This window comes from Thermobia domestica, chromosome 7 (assembly GCF_964235325.1).
Source record: "Thermobia domestica chromosome 7, izTheDome1.hap1.1, whole genome shotgun sequence".
Lineage (NCBI taxonomy): Eukaryota > Metazoa > Arthropoda > Insecta > Zygentoma > Lepismatidae > Thermobia > Thermobia domestica.
In genome coordinates, this window is record NC_137460.1 from 39,244,182 (window position 1) to 39,269,565 (window position 25,384).

The following is a 25,384-nucleotide window of genomic DNA, read 5'->3' on the forward strand; positions in this document are numbered from 1 at the left end:
ATACCAAACAATAAGTCTTGACTGGTTGGATGAATTCGCAAAAGTTGAAGACCTCAGTGCGGACCAACAATATTTACTTGGAATGTGCAGAGCAATTCACTCAGGATACTGTTCTTCACATTTGGCGAACAAGAAACCCGGTCCAGTGGTTCAGTCACGTTGGCTCACCACGGCATGTCCCATTTTTCGTTTGTACCATTAGCACAGCGAGACCATTCGTGTATCTTGTACAATACATCGTCATGGTGTATCCCCGGGTCTGGATTGCCATCCAGCAAAAGCCATCATGCTGTAAAGGACCGCGACATTTATGAAATGTGGAACGACTAGCCCAATTTCTACCCACGGAACCTAAGCAGATGGTATTCTCTGTATTTCCAATAATTCACAGTTCCTAAAAATAAATTTTGACTATATATATATATATATATATATATATATATATAAGGTGTTTCAAAATAACATCGACAACGTTTGGGAGCTGATTTCTGAGACCAAAGACGAAAAGTACAGGCCAACTTGGGTGTACAAATGCTTCCTTTCGGAGCTATCGGCTGCTGAAAACATGAAAAAAATTAACTTTAAAGGTCCATAGCTACAAAACTATGGGACCTATTGTTGTCGGATTATGACTTCACTTAGAAACCAATATGTGCTCTATCCAAAAATACATATTTCAGAACCGTAGGTACTCACGAAGCATTTTTTATAGAGGGAGTTAGGTTACGGGCATGCAATTTGAAGTATTCTCCAACTACCTCTATAAAAATTGTTGGGGAAGTACCTTAGAATTCTGAAACTTGGATATTTGGATAGGACACATACTAGTTTCTAAGTGAAGTCTTGACCCGACTACGGTAGGTTCCATAGTTTTTTTTAGCTATGGACCTTTAAAGTTCATTTTTTCATGTTTTTGGCAGCCTATAACTCTGAAACGACGCATTTGTGTACCCAGGTTGGTCTATACTTTTTGTTTTACCTTGGTGTGAGGATTCACCTCCCAAACGTTGTCAGTGTTTTTTGAAATACCCTGTATGTAGGAAAAATATCTTTAGTCAAAGGTTGCTCCACCCTCCCCAATCTTAAGAAAGTTCTAGATTTAAGAGTTATACGGACATGTGACAAGGAAACTACATCAATACGCTGGACAAGATGCTTCTGCACAGGTCGTCTCTGATCAGTGCACTTATATATTGTGATATCCTATGTGATGCCGTAAACAAGCAATTCCACGCATCAATGTTTACAAACACCACCACATGGTTCGGCAAGAGGATCTCCCACTAGAGGGACCTATAATCACATGCAGACGACGGCTTCTGGCCCCTCCCACGGAGCAGAAGACGACATCGGAGCACCAGCGCCACCGCCACCCAAAGGACCCTATAAATTGGATGGACGAAGGCAACTCGATACCAATTTTCTGGTGACCCTCCTACTGTCTGCTTCGGGACTTTAGGAGTAACCTAACCCCAGGGCCTCTAGTCTGCATCGGGACTACGCCTATCCTTTCTCCTGGCTGAGCCTGCTTCGGGGCTCTGACTGGAAACCCTAACCTCAGCCGCTTAGTCTGCTTCGGGGCTCTGTTGGAGATCCTGTCTGCGACCTTACGGTTAAAGACCACCTATAACTCACCTTGATTCTAGAGAGATCAATTTGTATAGTATTTTGTGAAAATACTTTTATAGAGGAAACTTTTTGTAATAAAAACTGGTAGTGGGAGTCGATTCCGGACGCTCTTTTTATTAAATGCTCTACCCAAAATCCTATATGAGACAAAGTTTTACAATATAAATATACTCCCATTTTTCCTACGTGAACAAGGCTCTAGCGAAGAACAGAACTTTCGGAGGAGCAAGGATTACTCAAGACAACATTTTAAGTACTTGAGATGATTAGATAATATTGTTGATCGTGTCCACACAATACCTTAAGTTTCCCCATTTGACGTTTATACAGGTGACATAGACCTCTTATCTGTATTTCAAACAAAGCAAAACAACATTCCGTGGAAAAAGGTACACAATATGTTCATTGAGACGCCAAAATCCTCTCTCTCTCTCTGCTAAAATTCTTCATCCTTCAGACATTCCATTTTTCCAAACATATAAATTCATGAGTAACTTCTAATGTTAATCATACAATCGTATCAACAGTACTTACCAACTCATCTGACGGTAAGGCTGCCGCTACCGATACATCTTTATCCAGTGAAAATAATAATACATTTTCACCGACGCAAACCCTTTTCAAATACTTGTTGTCTAACCGACGTAAGTACTTTTCCCAATCATCAGCACCAATTCCACATTTGATGTCTTTATGATACAATTTCTGTAAGAAAATAAATAAAATAAAATATTAAATAAAAAATATTGCAATAAGTTTTACTTTCTCTAAAATACAAACCACCAACGAAAATTAAGAGAAAATACTAAGGAATGTAATACCAGAATTTAAGTATTGCGGGTATTCGAGATTATTTAATAAAAATCATGATAAATTCAGTGTCACTAAAAACAAAAAGTAATATTATTTCGTTTGGCATTTGCCACTCTTGAGATATCAGAAACTGCGGTAAGACGATCCACTAAGCATTACATTTACCATACTTCTAAGAAAATAATAATCTACATATTAAAATGCTAGGTTTATATGTCTGTAGTCAAGAAAAGTTTATATGTTTGCCTCCAATCCTTTCGACAATGAGATCTTGAAAAACCACAAGTGCTAGAAACTACCGTTTTCGCTGGTCGATTCCAAATTTGATGTAGATTGTCCAGATCTAATTGAATATTTAAAAAAACATAGCTGTTATTCGTTTATTACATTTTTTGGAGGTACCCTGCAAGTGTTGAAATTTTAAAAAAAATAAAGCATCATATCCTACGAATCATATTCCAGCACCACACATTTGTATGTGGGGTTAGAATATCTCTCCTGCGTTTGTTTCATGGCCAAATGATATTGGAAAACGAAGGATAGCAATTTCTCCTGTCTAAAATGAATCTTTATTGTTTGGAGTATTTTGCCCAATGAACACTATATATTACTGACATAGTAATTATCTGTGTAATGTATATGCTTATTACATACTGCATGCAAGAAGAAAGGAAACACTGATCATACATGAATTAGAAACTCCAGCCGAAAGTAGAGTCAACGGTGCGAGATATTCAAAAAATAACCGAAAGAAATCTCCCCTTTATGGTATCCCTTGCCGATTTTTATCAAGAATGTCTTTCACTTGTGTCTGTAAAGGAGCATGTATAGATGTGAGGAATGACAAGAAGATTAATGCTTATATGTGAATGATGCGCTGTGTAGAGCGCAAATGAAAAAATGAAATCTTTGAGTTTTACGTCCCACGGTTATGCCGGTTAGGCTAAAGGAGACGGTGATAATGAGATATGAGTGAAATGGTGGAATGAAGAAAGTGGGAGGAAACGGGAGTACCCCGAGAAAACCCACGAGCACGGTGTTTGTCCACCACAAAGTTCACTTGGCGGGGGCTGGGATCGAACCCGGGACCCCAAGCACCAGAGGTGAACGCTATACCACTGAGCCACCGCGCCCCCCAGTGTGTGTGTAGAGCGCAGGTAAAGCTAGTTTTGTATTTAAAAAAATATGTATACTTATTAAAACTAAGCTCTTGGTGCAACATCTTTTATGAATGTTACATAGGATCAAAATGCACTCATACCTTTGGGGTGACTGTGGTCAGAACATCGGCTCCCCTCGCCGTTAATGCTGGTTTTCTTGAACGGAATTCGCTACTTTTTTCTTTCAACTAGCTTTCCGACTGTCCTCACGACGTTGGTTGGACACCGCAATGCAAAACTCCATCTGGCGAGTACGAGCATCAAAATGCATTTGAATTGTGATCAAGAAGGATGTAATGTTACTCTGCCCACAGTTTGATAAACCGTTTTATTTAGAAACAGATGTTGCATTAACTGGTTTGGCTTGTGTGTGTATCCGATAATTAATGGTGAAAAAAAAAATGGTTTGCAATATGATAGCCATACGCTAACGAAGTATGAAAGCAATTATGCCATAATTGATCTGGAACGTTTCTCAATCGTATATGCGATATAAAAATGGAATGTTTTATTTAAGAGGTCAAAGATATATATTCGCAGTGATCATAAAAGTCTGACACAGTTAAAGCGTATACGTAATTGGAATGCAAGATCGACGACATGGGCACTTAAATTGCAGTATGATTACGAAATCGAATATATTTGTGGAAAATCAAATATTTTAAGTGACTTTTTGTTGCGCGTGACAACAACCACAAGAACTTGTTGTGAATGCGAATGTTGTTGTGAGGCTATACAATTTGAAGTGTGTGATTTGGATCCCGAAATAATAGCAAACTTTCATTGGGAGTGTGATGTGTATCGTCCCATTATTCAACATTTGCGTAGTGACTCTAATGAGAATGATGTGCAAAATTCATTTTAGGGAAGTAGTTCTAGAAATTAGAACCAAAATTACAAATTAAGTGCCCACGGAGTGGAATGTTAATGGTTCATGATTTTCTTTTCCCAGACAGACCTAAGTTGTAAAACGCACTCATTTTGGCGCATCTACTCAAACTGAACAACCATTACATATAGTAAATGATTTTTTTAAAAAAAACATACTCAAAATTTTAAAGTCCAAATTGTTTTCAAGCGCAACGGTTATTTATCCAAAATTTATAAATAAGTATTCCAGGAACTTGCAGCAGTGCCACTCCGAACAAGAAACCTCCGCGTATCTTACATACTATACTATTAAGGAAACAAAATGCTTATATGTATATATATTATATCTAGCCAATGTTATTGTTCGTTTAAATGGAAATGAAGCATATCTCTGAAAATCTATAACTTTTGGCGTTTATTATTTTCAGATGCATGATGCAGCTCATAACAACGAACTTAATTACCAACTTTACAAAACCATGGATAATTTATATCCATAATTAAAGATTTATTACATAGTTTTACGACAAATCACAGTGATAATTTATAATAATTTTCAGTTATGTAGCTAATCTGTCTAATAAATACTTTGTTTCCAATACACGCTTATTTATTCAATTTATACATCTCTATATCATATGCTGGAATCTATGCCTGGTTTTCCATGTTTAATTATTTCTTTTATGGCAACAATCAGGAACATCCCTCGTCAATTTATGACGACAACACAAAATACATTTTATATTACTCTCCTTTCAGATCATAAAGCTTTACTATAATGAGAGCTCAGCAACACATGTCGATTTTTTTAAGAATAACTTACTCACTTCAATAAGAATAATATGTGCACATTATCACAGTTCATATCTCAGTAATATGAGCTTTCAATCTCGTTACCATTTTAGTATATACGATTAACACAAAAGTAACACAATTAATAACTAACCTCCCTAGTCTAAAACGCTATAACTATACTATACCTAACCTAGCTAACTTAACCTATTTATCATTGATAAAAGAAAGTCCCGACTCGATTTATCTTATTAAGATCTTATCCTCCCTTAACAATTAATTCTAGGTTGGAGAACCAGTGCATAGATCCTATGAATCATCCTCGTATTGGTAAAAGCAAATCGTATCAGTTGTGTATAACACGGAGTTCAGGAATCATACAGTATTGTAATTGGCTTCATCGTTATGGTCATTTTGGTTTTATGAAAGTTTGAGGAGGGATGAAATATAAACGGGATTTTTGTTCCTGAACATCAACAGTTGGTAGAACTGACCGTGCGCTTCTACTATGTTTAGGCGGGACCGCTGGGAGTGGAGAGAGCGTGATGTTAAATATTTCCCTCCATTTCGTCAGTACCGCTCATGATGTCGAAGCAACTGGTGCACCCCTCCACTGCGCAACGCATAATTATAAAATTTCTTGCTCGTGAAGGAGTTATAGCAGCAGAAATTTGCCAGAGATTGACTGCACAGTCCGGGGATCAAACGTTCTCAAGGACGCGTGTGTATGCCTGGCATAAAAAGTTCAAGGAAGGACGAGAACGTGTGGAATCAGCAACACGATCGCCGTCCTCGGACCAGCATTACGGACGAAAACATTCGTGCGGTTAAAGGCATTATTGACGACGATCGACGAGTAACTTTTTACATGAGCGACGCACATATGCTGAATACTACTACGAGCTGTTGAACAAGGCGAGAGTTGTATATCGCCGCAAAAGACAAGACCAATCGATTCGACAGGCCCTCCTGCTCGACAATGCGCGACTCCATACTGCAGCTCGAACTGTCTTGAAGCTACAGAAAATGCACTGGACTACACTCGAACACCCTCCTTACAGCCCGGACTTATCGCCCTGCGATTTCCATTTGTTCGGCCCGCTTAAAGAAGCTCTAGGAGGGCAACGATTTGAAGATGACGAGAGTGTGGAAGAGTTCGTGTGCAACTGGCTGGTGACACGACCCTATTCTTTTTTACGATGAGGGCATCAAAAAGTTGCCCATTCGCTGGGACAAATGCATTTCCAAAGGAGGAAACTATGTGTAAAAATAAATTGTAAGTGCCTTGTGGTATTTAATAAATTAATTTAAATAAAAAGTAAAATCCCGTTTATATTTGATCCACCCTCGTATTTAACATCATTTGACGAATGTTTTATTGGAAAACAATGAGAAGGGATATCAAGTCATATCAACAACTGTGAAGCGTGTATGAGAACAAAAACAGATAACAAACCTCTCCAATGCTTAATGCGAAATATCTCAGCTGGAAAAATACGATGTATGGTGCCACCTGACCTCATAGGGCCGTTGCCACAAGGAAAACGTGGTGAAATACACATACATACCGTCCATCATGTGTGTTCTAGATACCTAGTTACTTATCCTCTTCGAAGGCCATCAAGAGCTACAATTGCACGGTGAAGTATGCCTCAATGCAATGGAAACACCGTCTGCACCGCCAGAGGAAGAAGAAAAAAACTCAGGGTTACACCCTCCATTGGAAAAGTTATGTTTATGCGTTTAGGAACTGAAATAATGTGGTGTTTGTCCATTTTAAGATGCAAGGAAAGAATATATCTTACTGTGATGTATTGTTGCAACTCCGGAAGTCATTTGCCAAAAGGATCCAACACATAGAGCCGAGGAGCTAATCGCTAGGTAAAATTCGGTTCCCCGATCCACGACAAAGCATGATCTTTGGGATGTACGAGAGTACGTTCTCTAGATAAAAGTTCACAAAATAACAGTATAAACGGATAAGCTATAAAAGTTTTTTTTTTTAAGATTCAAAGATACCATGTTAATACATATTTCGTATGCACAAGAAAACTTCACAGTTCTTTAAGCAAATTTTAAGTTTAAAACGTTTAACCAATCTGCACTTCAATTTCATGTAATTGCACTCCTAAAGTTATTTATTCATTACAACATACCTTATACTCCTTCTCCAATTTATGAACTGGTAACCCATGAGGAAAAAACTTGAGAAGTTTTTTAATATTATCTTCAGTCTCGAATTTATCTGGAACTTCTTTCTCAGAGTAAGACACAACTGGAAAAGAAAATTGCTTATTATATATACTGTATAAAAGCGTCACTTATAGCCATTGCCGCAAAATATACTAAGAGCTACTTTAACACTCGTGCAAAAGAAAGATAAAAAAGGAGATAAATTTGAATGTACAGTCATAGCCGAAATGAAATAGTTCTTATTTTAACATCTACCGTTATGACTTTGTAATAACATTATCCATGGCTTTGGATTGAATATTGTAACAGAAGAAACACTCGTCAAAGCTTCAACACACACCGTTTTTTGAACTATAATGTATTACAGTTTCAGATATCTATCATATCCTTCATCAGACACTATATAGATACTATAAAACATAAATGAAGATACAGACATGTATACAGTTATCCTTATGAAAAATTCTAAATTTTATTGACTGAAGCCTTCAGCCAATCCCGCATTTCAACCAATCACGTGCCGCCATTTTTGGTCCTTATAAGGGCCTTTTTCAATTTCATCTTCCTGCTTACGCTACCCAAAATTCTCTGCCATAATTCATTAATGCGTAAGTCCCCTGGCCAATTAATCAGTTTATCTCTTCCTACTTATAACAAGGAAGTGGAAAGAAGCAGACTGGATAAAGAAGGTAGAGATTGGATAAGTGTCTACGCAGTGTCTGATGAAGGATATGATAGATGTCCGAAACTGTAACGCATTGTAGTTTAAAATACAGTGTGTGTTGGACCTTGTAACTATAGCAGATGATTAATAAATGAATGATTACGTTAGAATCGGAATGTGATGACAAACGGTAAAACCCCAACAGAAATCCACGGACTCGACTGTCCACCACCAACTCACATTTCCTTGAGTCGAAGCAAGGATTCCTCGTGGTAAGTACTTACCATGAGACATCATGTTCATCCTTCCTGTTAAAAGCACTTACTCCACCCATATACGTATGTTACCTAATGCTAATGTTTAAAGTGATTGTTATATATCTTTTATTTGTTGAGACCCTACCAACAGACATTAAAATAAAATAAAATAAAATAAAAAGTTCAGAACTGAAACCAACAGCGTAGTCGGTTAGCTGGATTACTGTTCAGCGTCCCTTTCAGCACCGAGGCTATGTGAGACATTGACCTACAGCTTAACGTTGGATTCGAACCACATGAGCTCCCACTGGGAATAGAACTCCGGTTGTCCGAATCTTTTTATAAGAACTACTAGATAATCTGAAACTTTCGTGCCTGTTCCCCTTCCTAGAAGTGAGAAGCTGCTTCTTACATTTATTATTCACACATTATATCTTGGTGGTATAAAATTCAGTGATTTCTACACTTTTTACCTTTTTAAAAAACGGCATATACATTTTTAAGCTTATTGTACCATACATTGATTTAAATTTGTTTGTACGAGGGTCATCCAGAAAATAAAGACCGTTTAGTTATACAAAATGAAAAAAACAATATTTATTGGAAAAAACAGTTTTGGTTACATTCCTGAAGTTTCCTTCACTTTTTTACATAATCATCATTTTCATTTAAACATTTGGCGTATCGGTTCACGAGCTTGAGAATTCCCATGTTATACTCCTCTACCACATGCTCATTAAGCCAAGTCGTCACTGCATTCAAACAAAAGATCGCTCGCACATTGATCGGATTGTGACTGGTGATGAAACCTGGGTGTCTCACATCACCCCAGAGAGTAAGAACCAATCACTTGAGTAGCATCATACCGTGAACAAGAGCCAATCACGAGTGGCACCACTACTCATCACCCTAAAACTAGAGAAAATTCAAACAGACTATCCTAACACGAAAAGTCATTGTACTTTTTTTTTCTTAATCGTAAAAACGTTCTTTTGGTGGATTTCATGCCAAAAGGCACTACAATCAATGCAAATTGTTACTGTGGGATTAAGAAAACTACGGCCTCAATAGCAGTCGGAGAATCAGTGACTATCTGGTGACCATCTGGCTCCAATTCATTAATTGGTGACCTGGCAGAAGAGTAACACGGACATTCTCAAGCTCATGATTAGATAAGAGAAATGTTTAAAAGTAGGAAGTGATTATGTAGAGAAGTGAAGGAAGGTACAAGTATGTTTTAACAGATTTTTTTTTTTTTTTTTTTCAATAAATATTGTTTTCCATTTTGTATACCTAAATGGTCTTTATTTTCTGGGAGACGTTCGCATCATTTCTCACAACTAGAAAAGTAAGTGCAAAAAGTTTTAAGTGTTGAGGGAACCAAAAGCCTAACTTCAAGAACTTGTGTCAGATCGAAAGTGATACCTATTGGTAGTTTAAACACTTGCGTTATTGATAATGCTGTGTCCCAACACTGATCTTTTAAAAATATCTGAAAAATACAGAAATTTAAATCAGGCTTAATCCACACGTACACAGTGTGGCAATTAGGAAACGAGATTGAGTCTGTAAAAAATTAATGAATAACAAATGAAATCAACTTATCTCATCTATGGAAAGCAGCAGCTTCCTTTGTTCACATACCGTTTTGTACGATCCAGTTAAGTCACAGAATGTCTTCTAGAAACCTGGGCTGTAAGGATACTCAAAACGATCCTCGTCACCGCTTTAGAGATGGTGGAAATATCGTTAAAAAGTAACCCTTCAGTGAAGTTTTTAATTTGAGGGAAAAGAAGTAATCATAGGGGGACAGGTCTCGCAACTATGCGAGTTCTGGCAACACACAAAAGCTTTTTTGGACCAAAAATTTACAGAAAATCGCGGATCTGTTTACTGGGACAATGATGCACTCTATCTAGTTTCTGTATCCTCATTATTATTTAGCGAACAGTCTCCTTATTTCACTCCCCCCCTTCCCCCTTCCTGCAATCCAATATTACACTGAATTCGGTCATTCAAAATGGTATACTGACCTTCGTCAATCACTCCAGTTGTTCTGACAGATCTGTGTAGACCTGGGACGCTTGTCATTTTCATAGACTCCCTACTAGCACTGAATCTCTTAATCATTCAAAAACACGGCAACGAGAAAGGCGATTCTTTCCATAATCCCCTTCCGTTGGAAGTTTTTCGTAAGCCCAAAATATTTGTCATTTTAATTCAATAGATATATTTGGATGTAGTTTCCTTCACGTGCTAATGCAAAAATGTCAACCCATTGGACTCACAATCATGAAGATCATAGAATACGGGAAACCAAAGACCTGTGTAACTTATCATTATCGCGACCACTGCGTCCCACCCAAAACCACTTTTCCTACTACTGCCTCCAAGGGGCATACAGCAACAACTAAACTCTAACTTGAAAACTGATTGTGTTTTCAATCCTTGAGAGCATTAAGAACGTGAAGGGTATGATTCAATATCAAAGTAGGGTTCTGAAATTACCCAGTCCTATATCTAAAATTATACTTGAAGAGTAAATATACATGTTCTAACTTTTAATGGTAAACTGAATATTTCTGTATTATCCAAGAATAAATAAATTTACTGTGATATACAGGATTTACTAAAGTAAAAAGCTTATTAGCTCACCGAAACTTATTACATTCCTTTTTTTTTATTATTTTTATTATTTTTTTTTATTTATTTATTTTTATTTTTATTTATTTATTTATTTTTTTTTTTATTCGCATAATCATTAAAACTTTGCTGTGGCACACATCAAAAATCTGACTTTTACCTTTAAGACAAACACTGCAATATGGCTGCATGTATAGCAGTGACTATGCTAGTACTTTATGGTGAAATAGAACTTCTTCGTGGCTAACAAGGGAAGTTCGGGAGAAAGCACTCGCCTGTTGAGAAACTAAGCATGCCATTTGAAGGACCAATTCATGCTGATTACAACAAGCTAATAAAATTCCTGTATGGTTGAGAACTGTTCGAGAGATACAACTTGGAAGTTTATACGAAAAAAATGAGTATATACGCATTTAAACGCGTTAAAGTACATAATTAGCAACAATATTGACATACGAATTGAAATCTATCGGAGGTAACGGGAAAAAAAAACTGTTTTACAATAACTAACGGGTTTGTTAGTTAAAATTAGTCCTCATACTGTTCACAATACTGATAGATTAGAGGTGTAAATTGATCACTGTTGTTCTTGTTGTTCTATAAAGAAATGATGCAGGAGATTTGTACATAGTATGAAACTTCTTCATCCGGACGTTATGATGTATCAACGAAACAATCAAATAAAGTTCGTGTCTATGCTAATGAATCAGCTCCGATCACCGCGATACATTGGACTGCTTCAGTTTGCGTTCCACAAGGTAGGTTATCGAACAAATTATATAACTTTTAAATCACGCGTTGAATTTGCTTTTCGCTTTGGTTATGCAAACTTGTTCCCTTAACGGATGCAACGCGATTGCACATATAAAATATTCATGATGCAAGGAAGTTTTTTACCTGCATCATTTCTTAATAGGACAGAAGAACAATAGTGATCAATATAAGGACTAACTAACAAACCCGTTAGTTATTGCAAAACAGTTTTTTTCTGTTACCTCCGATAGATTTCAATTTGTATGTTAAGATTTGTTGTTAATGACGTATTTAACGTGTTTAAATGCACATATACTCATTTTTTCATACAAACTTCCGAGTTGAATCTCTCGAACAGTTCTCAATCGTACAGGAACTTTGTTAGCTTGTTGTACTCAGCATGAATTGGTCCTTCAAATGGCATGCTTAGTTTCTCAGCAGACGCGTATTTTCTCCCGAACTTCCCTTGTAAGCTGTTCGCGTACGCGCCTTTGGCGTGAGATACCCGGGTTCCCATCTCATACAGCCTCACTGCTGAAAGAGACGTTAAACTCAAAATCAACTCAACTGTACGCCGAGATATTATTACTAGCGGCTGCAAGACTGATTTACTACAATTTTCGTTGAGAAGATTTAACATTTTGAAATAACCCTTTAACCCGTCGTCACTTGCACCTTGTTTTGTGACGTGAGAACTCTTATATTTGCTTTTTCCAACATAGCTATTTTGAGGCAATATATAGAATACCATTAATAATGTAGAATGTAGAATGATAGTATCCTACATGTTTCTTTTTTTCTGGCAATCGAATAATAAGTTATAATTTCCACTTTTGAAGTTGCTTAAAATTTTGTTTCCCCTGGGAACTGTTCGTATTGTTGTTCCAAGTATTTCTTCGTAAAGCTACAATTTCATCAATTATGTTGTTATCAATAAATTTCAAAAACGCACCAGTTTCTTTAGTGATATCTCTATCATCATGCGTTGGACCTGACATCTTTCTACAATGTTCTTATGCAATTCCCGGTGCTGTAATTCAAAATTTTCAGTGTACCAATACAAGTACTGTCGCCCACATCTGTATATTATAATCAAACTTTCGCATTTAGACGTCCCCAATCAATTTTGCCACTACTATCGTGATCAACATAATCAGTGTTTTGCTATTGACTTTATACTTGGACCTTTATAATTTTCTTGAGTCATAGATTTCTGCTCTTCATTGTCAGGCTAATCATAGCTATGTTAATCATTTAGTTTATAAACGGTAACTTACAACACAACCACTCGCGTGATGGGAAATTTGAAATTTTATAAAGATGAATTGCTACCTCTTCTGGAATAAAACAAATCGCATATTTGAAAACACCAAACGCCATACCCTACTGGCAGCTACTAAAGTTGCTTAATACCAATCAGCTTTCGGGTAGTGGTGAACAGGGTGGAACCACTTGTATAAGCTAATTCCGGTAATGCGGCGGTTCGTAAATAGCAGTTGTATTTCGTAACTTTTTATTTATTTATTTATTTATTATTTATTTTTTATTTTTTATTTTATTTTTTTTATTTTTATTTATTTATTTATTTATTTATTTATTTTTTTTGCAGCACGAGTTACAAAAAGGTTAAAACCAAATTGTTCTATATTACAGCCTAATGATTACATTGGAAAGTATTTTTCTTTTTCTTCAATATGAACAGCGGCTTTGTGATTTAATTGTATTGATTTCTTGAAGTCTTTCTAAATGGTCCTTGCTTTGTAAAGATGAGTTTACATTATATATATATATATCGGGTGTTCTAAAAGTGGCGCCCATGTACTACAGGTTAAAATAAAGCAAAAATGTTAAATGATGGAATGCCCTCCGGGGCCTCCTTCAGCCGCTATGCGGAATCAAAATTTCACATCGCATATTAACTTGGAACCATTAGCATTGCTCTACAAATCCATCAAACAGTTACATCGATTGTTAAGATAGTGTCGGCATCTATCGACTTTAACTGCCATCTGGCAAGAATCGATGTAATTATTTGATGGATTGGTTGAACTAATCTATGGTTCTTTATCTGTTACGTTGCCCCATAGTGCAATTCGCGTCTGGAATGGAATGAAAAATAGTGGCAATCGTGTTCTCACGCCAGAGAGCTGTGTCTGAGCACTACAAGATTTCCGTAGCTGAATAGACAATGTGAGGCGACGAAGTGTGACGAGTGGTAACGATTGTGTGTTATTTAATCAAAAGCAGCACTGCTGTTAAATAGAGGACGAGAGTGGAAGCGCCATAACAATATTTTTTTCGAAAAGACCAACAACATGCGTGGATCACTGTTCGTAGGTTTCCTTAAGAAAATTTCCCTTAACTGACCCACAATTTTCCCTTATCAAATTTTCCCTAGTTCCTTGAGCGCCCAATTCCTACGACCGAAGTTATGTGATAAGACTAATTTTAACTATAGTAAAGGAAATACCAAACACATTTATTTTATTCATTTGCTTTTAGCTTTTTTTTCTTTTGCCGTTACTTTTTTCTTTACAAAAAAATACACCCAGCTACAATGGGTGCAAATTATGCTACTTTGAAAATATATACATTCATGTCTTTTTCAGTCTGTTTATACACGAAATTTTCTTATATTAGAGAAATTTCCCTCAAAACATGAACACTGGCGTGGACCAAGATTGAAGTGGCACCTGGGCGCAGTACACAACAATGTTTTCGGGAGCTTCGTGACGATCTTCTCGCCAAAATTAAGGAACAATTTCGCGGGAAGCACTACAAGACAAGAGAAGCAATCAAACGTGCCATCCGTGGCGGTTCCTGCGGGGCATTACAAAGATGACGCTGTATGACGCCTTCTACGCGTGTGGTACAAGGTGATTGGAAGGAGATTACATTAAAGGAATAAAACAAGCATTCTTCTGTACATAAAGGCAGCCACGAATTATGACAATGTTACCATTACTTTTCATGCAGCCCTTGCATATAAGGTTATTATTATTTGAATTAAATTTGACTTATAAACTAGTTGTTGCTCCAAGCCTTCTGTAAAGTTTTCTGTCTTTTAGGGTAGAACTAAAACATGGAACAGAGTTTGAACCTTCCCCATCACATTTTATTATAAACGTATCCTCTTGAATACAAAATATTACAAATAAGTACAAGTTCCTGTAATTATTTGAAGGTTTGTTGGTGAAGTTTAAGGAGCTCAATGATCTTTAAGTTTTTACGTCCCACGATTATGCCGGTTAGGCTAAAGGAGATGGTGGTGGAATGAAGAAAGTGGGAGGAAACGGGAGAACCCCGAGAAAACCCACGAGCACGGGATGAGCTCAATGATCATGCGTCTCAGGGCATGTTAGATAGGTGCCTCTCAATGACCGTTCGCCTTAGAAAGGAAGTAAAGGAGCTTAATGACTGTGAGTCTTAGAGCATTAGGAACGGTACTTCTCAATGACCAGACGCCTTAGAGAGGGGATTAAGGTGCTCTCAATGACCAAGCGTCTTGGAGAGTTGGTGGTTTGATCAACCGGGCGAGACCTATATCTTCTGTGGTGTCCAGTCTCCTTTTATGCAGAAATATTACTGACAGTTTGCCTCTGCGTCACTTGCCGAACGTTGGCAATGGTGAACGATGTCTTCTTCGTGGCTGTCGTCTGAAGAGTGTTTACTTCAAGCACTTTGTGTAGAAACACATGGTTACATTTAGCACGTGTTCTAGAAACACGTGGAACTTTACACTTCGAACTGTGGAACACTACGTGCCCTCAAGTAAGGTTCTAATTGTTTACATTTAGCTTGTTAATTCTCAAAATTATACGTGATCAGGGACGGTTCTTATCCTATTTTGAAACCATTAAATTGAAACAATGCAGTTTTTAAACTGCAATTAAATTGTCAAAATAGTTTTAAATCTGCAAATTGGCTGTCTGCTAGCGCCATCTATTGGAGTCAGGGAGGCACGTAAATACTGGTAGCGACACCTATCAAGGCGACTTTGAACAATTAGTAGCGTGACTGGCAGATTGAGTATATAGGACTTGTTGTTCAACCCAAGCCTTCGGCTCGTCTACAAATTGCCTGCAAAGTAGCGACAGCCGACAACTATTAGCCTCACTGTAAACTATTAGGAATCACCGTGACATATAGACTGAGACATCTTGGGTTTATAATAAGGATTAAGAATATATGAATGTTTCCCCTAGATGCTTATCCAACCCGCAACTCTTAAATGCTTTGAAGATTGCATATTAGCGTTGCTCACAGACTGGTATGTATTTGCCTTGATACATTTTCCTTTATAATAAGGATTAAAACTATTTATTACAAGATTTTAACTTCTACGAAGTAAGAGACATTTAAAAACATGTGAAACAGTAAAACCGAAACATGAACATTCCTTACATTTCAAAGGAAAAGGAATAATACTTTCCTTTCATACAAATCAATTGGCTGACAAAACAAGACAGCACAGGCATTCAAATGCAACAGCTTTTAAAATCTATAATATTCTTCCATTTCCTTACCTCCTTCTTCTTCTTCTTCTTCATCCTCCTTGTAATCTGTCATATCAAATAACATCCAGTCAGATCTATCACTCACTTGTTTCAGACGAAACACATCATTTAGCGTTTTGGATAACTCCAACATGCTCTTAAATCCTAAATCTTGATATTTAAGTTCATTTCCTGTGTAATTCTGTTAAAATAAATAAATACACAAATAATAAATAAATAAATACACTAATCCATTATTCTACATTGTTCTCTTCAAATTTTGTAAATCCTTATAAGGGAAACTCTCATGGAATTTTAAAACTATTTTTTTTCACACACGGATGAAACAACGTAAAAGAATGGATTAATTGCGTAATCATTTGATGTCTCTATTATACTATTTTTAAGAAAAAAAAAAGAAGAAATCTTGTTGTGTTGTTATCAACAAAAAGTTCGGCTCCATTTTTAATGCTGGCCATGTCCAGAGTGTAGATGGTTCTTAACGGTGCTAAATATCTGCGCCATCTTTGTTTTCTAAGCCACTGACTTACATGAGATATTTACTGTTTTCTTAGAAATGAACTAGGGGTTTAATGATGTGATTTTAGTGATTTCTTCTAAACATCTGTTTAAATATTCCTCATTTTGTGAAAAATTAAATTTTCTTATAGATACAGGGTGTTTCAAAACAATGTTTGGGAGATGACTCCTGACACCAAAATAAGACAAAAAGTATAGACTATCCAACCTGAGTACAGTAATCCGTCATTTCTGAGTTAAAGGCTGCCAAAACAAAACAAAACAAAAAAAAAAAAAAAAGAACTTTAAAGGTCTATGGGACCTACCATAGTCGGGTCAAGACAACTTAGGAACTAGCATATGCCCTATGCAAAAATACATGATTCAGAATCCTGCGATACTTCCGCAACAATTTTTATAGAGGTAGTTGGTGAGTATTTTAAATTATATGCCCGTAGCAAATTCGCTCTACAAAAATTGTTATCGCAGGATCCTGAAACATGTATTTTTGGATAGCGTACGTATTAGTTCCTAAGTGAGGTCTTGACCCGACTACATTAGGTCCTATAGTATTAAAGCTATGGACTTTTTTTTTTTTTTTTATTTATTATTATCAGCCTATAACTCTGAAATGACGGATTTCTGCATCTGGGTTGGTCTATACTTTTTCTCTTATCTTGGTGTCAGGAATCACCTCCCGAACGTCGTTTTGAAACTCTTTCTTTATTTCTCTCTCTCTCTCTCTCTATATATATATATATATATATATATATATATATATATATAGAGAGAGAGAGAGAGAGAGAGATACATATATATATATAAGGTATAAGGTATCTTAAAAGTCCCTTAACAGACTAACTCTGTTATTATCTGAGTTACAACAAATTGTAAGAAGGGAAACCGTCTCCAAATATGATTTTTTCAATCTAAATCTTTTATCGGACGAGCTGTTTGGACTGTACACTCTTTATGTATGTTAAATGAAAATGCAACATTGCCATTTACCTGGACCCACAACATAAGTGAATGAAGTTACTGTTTGAAATAGGGGCTGGCCATAGACATATTAGCGTAAAAGCCAGTAACTTCATTCACTTATGTTGTGGGTACAGGTAAATGGCAACGTTGCATTTTTATTTAACATTGGATGTATAAAGAGTGTATAGCCGAAACAGTTCGACCGATAAAAAATTTCCTTCGGTTTAGATTGAAAACATATTTGGAGATGTTTTTTCTCTTATATTTTGTTGTAATTCGCATAATAACAGTTACCCTACGTCAGGGGACTTTTGAGACACCATATATATGTTCGAACATGTGTGTATATGTTCCAGCAAACTCTAGAATGTCTGGTGCAATTTTAACCAAACTTTGTAGATATATTACTTACAATATGAAAAAGAGATCTGTCGGGGTAAGACCCCTGTAGTATTTAACAATTAAATTTAAGTTATATTAAATTTCTATGAAATGCAAATTCATTTAAAAAAATAAAAGAGGAGAAAAAACTACATTTAAAGAAGTAATCAGCAGAATCATATCATTAAAATTTTCAGTTCATTTAAGAAAAAAATAATTCCCCATATCAATTAATAGTTAAAAACTAAAGGATTGACCAGGTATTCAAGACCGTCAAAATTAATACCTTCTGATCCACGAGGCTTCTAATTCAAATACATTTAGGTTTGTGCGAACTCCAACACCAAAAAAAGAATGTGTTGAAACAGGATTTATACTATACGGTATTAACGGCGAAGGATTACAATTTCAGCGGGACGACACATATATAGGCTCAGCAACGCCCTTCGCTCATTGCTCAGATCAGTGATTTTCAACTAGTATCCCATGAAATTTTAAAAAATATGAAGTATTTAATAATTACGAGGGCTGTCCAGAAAGTACCAGATGTTTTGGCCTATCGCAGCAGTGGGTGGGGTTAAAGTCGCCATCTTGGTGTCAGAACATTGTCACACTCAGTACGCATCCAGCTGTGGTAGCATGAGGACTGTGACTTCTTACTGTGCTTGCTGTGACGTGTTACAATGTGCATTGCAATAGAAAATTCCGCCTCTTGTGAGGTGCGTTCTGTGATTAGGTTTTTTGTTGGCAAAAATTCACAAACCATCGCCAACTGGAAGTGTACGGACATGGAATAATGAGCGAAGATGATGTTTTTTTTTTTTTCACGACAACGCACGTTCACGCACGGCCAAGCGTACCCGAGAGGTCTTGCATGGTTTTGGATGGGAGGTATTCGATCACCCACCACACAGCCCGGATTTGGCGCCGAGCGATTATCACCTCTTCCCAGCGATTGAAGACATGGCTCGCTACACAACGCTTTGATACTAACGCCGAACTGCACGCCGGTGTACGGCAGTGGTTGAAATCGCACGCGGGCAGATTTCTAGCGCGACGGTATTGAAAAACTTGTGCTACGGTATGATAAATGACTTAATTTGCGTGATTATGTGGGAAAATAGTTTAAGATTGTACCTTTTAAATGTATATAATACAATTTGGTTTGCTCATTCTGTTACTCTTTTTATTTCAAAATGTTTGTTGCATTTCAGACAGCACTCGTAAAATCCATTTTGAGGCATACTGTATCACTCAACACCAGCAACCATAGAATCACTACTTTATAGAAACTCAGTCTTACACAATTATAATTATGTAAGACTATTATTATTAATAAAAAATATCAAACAAGTGTGTCGCGATGTTGTAAGCATTCAGTGTGTCCTCAGTCAAAAAAAGGTTGGGAACCACTGGCTTAGATTACTGCAGCGAAAGATGGTGAAGAGTGAAAAAGAAATACATGGGAAAATATTACTTACTACGAGTCGTCAACGTCAAAAGGCGTAATATAAACTGCATTCGAATGAGGATCATATGATCGGTCTGTGGATAATCGACTTTCGAATTTAGTCGTAGGCGTTTCTACAATCAATAAATAATTGATTTATTGAGATATTGTATTCTCATTTCTTTTCGAGTATTTGTCAAATGGCAAATATCTGATCGACAGTTGAAAACAAAGTTAGTTTAAAAAGAAAAAAAAAAAACACTAATTTAGGCTCAATTTCTTTCTCCAACATCGTCCATTCTCCTCCTTGTCAAAAGCATTAAATAACTTTCAATGGAATTAAGATGGTGAACAAAGGCAGGTTTCATGTAAGTGGAATAATGAACAAATCACAAATAATTAAATAATTTATATCACTAACTACTCTAACAACCATTTCAACATTCAAAACATTGCAACCAATGTATACAGATGTTGTTTCCGATCTATAGTGATTATTATCACAAGTGATAGTAGCGTCATCTACCGCGAAATGAATGACATGGTCACACATACATAGCGCTTTCATTAATAGTGAACGTTCGTGATGAAGAATGTTACCGATTCTATCGGCAAAGCTATATAACAGAGCTTTTCGATGCCAAATACAGTTACGGTACAATGCCATAATCAAGACGTGCAGAGAACGTGGATTCATCGTATCGAAGAATGGTATCACATATGTGTTGAAAGGGATAAGAAATCGAGAAATGGAGCGACTCCTGTAGGGCAGAAATAAACCAAGACCCTCTTGCTACTAGCCGTATATTAGTTACTATGCGGAAAAAGCAGGTTTCCGTCACAAGGAAGAATCAAAGTACACAGAGAGGTCACCTCATTCATCGTGAACTGGGATTGGAAAGACGTCGAAAAGAACGTGTTTAGAAACTCTTGCCGAAACACATTGTAGAAAGTCGCACTAATTGTCAACGACTCTACAAGCACAACCCAACGGACGATCGGTGAAAAATAAACTGTCGAACTGGACTAGGCATAGATGTACCTAATGACTGTACCACACATCGAATCTACGACAATGTACACTCATTGCACACTGTGCAACTTTCTACAGAGAACATGATGTAAGATTTCCAAAGATGGTACAGTGAATGTGGAGAAAGTTTTGGTAAGAGATCTGATCTTGCTAGTTTCCGTTACAACGGGAAGTTAAACTACAACGTGTCGCCAAAAATGCTAAGATGAATTCCAGTTATGACCAGACTAACGTTCTGACCAGCGGCGTAATGCAATCCAGGTGGGCCTGTCGTGGCTTGGGCCCGCAGATTTTTTCCCTTTTCGGAATAAGAAAGGTCAAATTATGCACTACGGTCATTATCTAGGATAATCCAAAGTATCCATTATGAGTAGAACAGAGAAAGTCTCAGAATATCAAATAATTCCATATTTTGGTTTAGAAAACACTCTGGGATTTTAATATACTTTGCTTTTGGTTTCTACGTGGTCACTGAAAATTGATTTTGTGTCCTCTATATTAATACTTTATCTGCTAAATCTACACTATATTATAAAATTGAAAGTGACTACGTTTGTGACTCTAATCTGTTGAACCACCAGACCGATCTCGATCAAATTTTCAACATTGATGAGTTTCGGGCCTGGGAGTGTTTCTACCATTTCACTTTGACGGTAGAATTTCGGGAAGAGGGACTAGGGGAGTTATAAAAATAAATAAAACAAACTCTTGAACCAAAGGACCAATCTCGATCAAATTTTTAACATAGATGAGGTTTGGGCCTGGGATATTTTTTATCATTTCACTTTGACTGAGCAAAGTAGGGGAGGAAAGGGAGATACAAAAATCAATATAAATATAAAAATAGAAGCGACTAGGTTTGTGACTTAATCACTCTTGAACTACCCAGCCGATCTCAATCAACTTTTCAATAATAAGGTTCAGGACTGGATTTTTTTTTTTTTTTTTTTTTTTTTTTTTTTTTTTTTTTTAATAATTTCCCATTGACGGTAGAACCTAGGGGAGGGGGAGATAAAACACATAGAACTTAATAACTCTTGAACCATCCAACCGATCTCGATCAAATTTTCAACATAGATGAGGTTCGGGCCTGGCGCGATTTTTATCATTTTACTTTGACAGTACAATATAGAGGAAGGGGAAGATATATATATATACCAAAAATAAAAATTAAAGTGACTTTTTTTTGACATTACTCTTGAACCACCCGACCGATCTATATATATACCAAAAATAAAAATTAAAGTGACTTTTTTTGACATCACTCTTGAACCACCCGACCGATCTCAATCAAATTTCCCACATAGATGAGGTTCGGGCCTGGGATGGCTTTAATCATTTCACATTGACGGTGATAATTAAAAATGATGGAAAATGACCGATATTAGTGTCGAATCCACAGTTTTTGGGATCGCTGAGATGAATAGTGACACCTCAAATTCAGCCCCACGACTTGGGGAGAGGGAGATACATAAAAATGATCGAAAATGACCGATACCAGTATCGAATCGAATACAAAAACCATGGTGATTGGAACGAAGAAGTTGCGTCAAATATAAAAGTGGGAGGGGAGCAAATAGAACAAGTGAATAGTTTTCGATATCTGGGTAGTATTCTTAGTAATGACATGAAGTGCAAACGTGAAATAAAAGCAAGGATAGGAATGGCGAAAGAAGCCTTTAGGAGAAAGAAAAGTCTATTTTGTGGGACCTTGAATAGAGAGTTGAGAAAAAGACTCATAAAATGCTTCGTGTGGAGTGTTGTACTGTATGGGGCGGAAACGTGGACATTACGTAAAAGTGATGAAAAACGACTGGAACATTCGAAATGTGGGTGTGGAGAAGGATGGAAAGAATTAGTTAGGTCGAGCGGAAAACGAATGAGTGGGTGTTAGAAATGGTGGGGGAGAAAAGAACACTTTTAGATATTGTTAAGAAGAGGAAGAGAAACTGGTTGGGACATTGCCTAAAAAGAAATTGTATCATGAGGGACATCACAGAGGGTATAGTGGCGGGAAAGAGGCGGAGGGCGAGGGAGACTACAATTAATGGATGATATAAAAATAGAAAGATCATACGTGAAGACGAAGAGGTTAGCGGAGGACCGTGGAGCATGGAAGCTTCTCAGCTGCTGCAAGTGACCTGCCAGTAAGGGCAGAATACCTATGATGATGATGATGAGTATCGAATCCATAGTTTTTGGGGTAGTTGAGACGAACAGTGACACTTCCGATGCCGTTTATATCTAAATTCAGCCCCGCAGTTTGGAGAAGGAGGAGAGATATATATATAAAAATGATCTAAAATGACCAATATTAGTGTCAAATGTACAGTTTTTGGAGTCGCTGAGATGAACCGTGATATTTCCGATTCCGTTTAAATCCAAGTTCAGCCCCTCAATTTGGGGGAGGGATATATATATATATATATATATATATATATATATATATATATATATATATATAACCGAAATTACCAATATTAGTCTCGAATCCATACTCTTCGGCGACGCTAAGATGTACAATAACACTTCCGATGTTGTGCTCGCAACATGGGGAGGAGAGGTACATAAAAATCATCTAAAATGACCAAACACGGCATCAGTGGTGACATCATGGATTTTCCTGCAGTAGATGTATTTTGAAATCGTCACTATACATCGGAAACAACCTTTTTGTTATTATGAACAAATGGCTGAGTCTGATTTAAACTACTCACTGAGCAAAACAAAATGTCTATTATAAAAAAAAATATTAACGTGTAAGCGTTTCACCAACTATCCATCCACTTGGCTTCATCAGACACTATCAGATAATGTGTGATAAAGCCAAGTGGATAGTGAGTAGTTTAAAATCAGATTTAAGAGTATTCAACGCAAAGGTTGTTCAATGGAAAATATTATAAATGACTGTGATATGTGATCGTACGAAAAAAGAAAAAAAAAACTACTGTCAGGAATACATTACAAAAATACCTACCACAGAGTAAGTTAACATTTTGCTTAAAATATCGATAGAAGAACTAAGTAACCTTACCTTATATAATTTCGCTAAATTAGAACATCTTACGCTGCCTTTAGGTTCTTGTTGTAGTATTGTCCTAAAAGTTTCTTTCAATGTTTCATCCACTACACTAATACCATACTTGAGGTTCACTATTTTAGGCACTTCACGACTAGATTCTTTGGTTTCTCTTTTAGGCGATATTTGTGTCTTATCACTATGACTGTTACCACTAGGTCCCACGGTATTTGCCGACGCTTGTCTATTGTTCTTCGGCTCGTCTTTCACTGGGTCCTGTTTAATACATTGTTGTAATATATCGGCACCATCACCACGTTCATTCACGGTTGTAGTTCCTGCTGTTATCGGCGCAATTCCATTCACTGAGTGCACATTGTTTCCCGAACAGTTGCCAATCACGTTTTTATTCTTACCTTGATGACTAGAAGAAATAGGAAGAGCATGTTGTGGTATTTCGTCCTCCTGAGGTCCTGCTCTACGTCGCAGTTGTGGATAAAAATCACTAATTTCATGAGGATTACTCCACGCAGTAACATGAGCAGGTTGTGCGATCGCTGCAATGTAAAGATAAACAAAGTCGTGGTGAAACTTGCTAATTTGGCCACCTCTCACAAATGGCGATCTTACTACTATCGTTTTTGTTAAAGGGTATATAGCCTGTCCGTTTTTCTGCGATAATTTTATGATCTAGTTTCCCGTAAGAAGCGTTAACCTCACACTCCTATATATATATCTCAGGGATAAATATTCTTTTAGGGTAGGATGAACGAACGGGCGATCTGATTGGCCGGCTACAGATACCCTGGAAATTTATTCAAGAATCCAAAGCGGAACTGTTTAAAACGGACAGACTATACTTCACCTATTAAGTTGGCTACCATCTGAGAAGTTAGCCGTTATAAAGAAAATAGTTTTATATCTCTACTGCTAATGTTACAAGTACTCTATAGATTAGTTATTTACACTCACCATCATCTTTTCATTTGTTAAAAAATTCTTTCAGAATGCGTTTTATTATTTTTGTTGTTTCAGATCATTAAATTTAAGGTTAATACATCGGAATTATCGATAGCAAAAAAGACTGGAAGTGAGCTGCTCAAAAATACAGGAGGCAGATGCTGTTTATTGCTTTTTATGTTTGTTTTCGACACGTGCATGAAGACTGATGTAAATGTTCAAAAACTTTCCCATACCGGTACATTATTAATTCCTACGACATGATCTCACCAAATAGTAGTCAAGACAACTGAATGAAATTATTCAGTCCTTTATTTTCTAAAGCTATTCAAAGCATTTTCCTTCTGAATTCACTTGAAACAGATCACATGTGCTGCAAACTGATAGCAAAACAAATACATGGGTCATTTCAAAGGTCTTGCACACAGCGCATGCGCGACCGTTTGAGTTGTGTGATCAAGTTCAATTATTATGTCAGTTATGAGTCAGAGTTTGGGTTTGACGGTTATGTCTGTGTTTGCTGGTTCGCGTGGTTGTGTTGTGACAAATTCAGTGTTAAAATGGAAGATGAATCTGACTCAGGTCGAGCTACATATAGTGACCAGCGTTCCAATATCAAAATCGAAACTCTTTAAGTGGAAAGAATTGAACTGAAATTTACAATGCTTTGCAAGAGGTCTGTGGAAATAGTATAGTGGACCACAGCACTGTATCAAGGTGGTGAGCTCGTTTCCGTGAAAGTCGTATACGCACTGCGGCTAATCCAAGAAG

General features: G+C 36.8%; 1 protein-coding gene across 5 annotated transcripts in view; it reads right to left on the reverse strand.

The window, feature by feature from the left end:
- The window catches only part of LOC145690016 (tudor domain-containing protein 5-like), a 124,918-nt gene that overhangs the window by 67,574 nt on the left and 31,960 nt on the right, over positions 1–25,384 (reverse strand). For 4 of the 5 annotated variants that reach the window (XM_081764496.1, XM_081764499.1, XM_081764497.1 and 1 more), the window contains exons 4-7: positions 23,669–24,210; positions 16,301–16,472; positions 7,421–7,539; positions 2,164–2,334 (exon numbers count right to left, since the gene is read on the reverse strand). In XM_081764496.1, coding sequence (XP_081620622.1) covers positions 2,164–2,334; positions 7,421–7,539; positions 16,301–16,472; positions 23,669–24,210 — 1,004 coding nt within the window. The remainder of the gene's footprint in view (positions 1–2,163; positions 2,335–7,420; positions 7,540–16,300; positions 16,473–23,668; positions 24,211–25,384) is intronic. The other variant, XM_081764500.1, reaches the window with a different exon arrangement.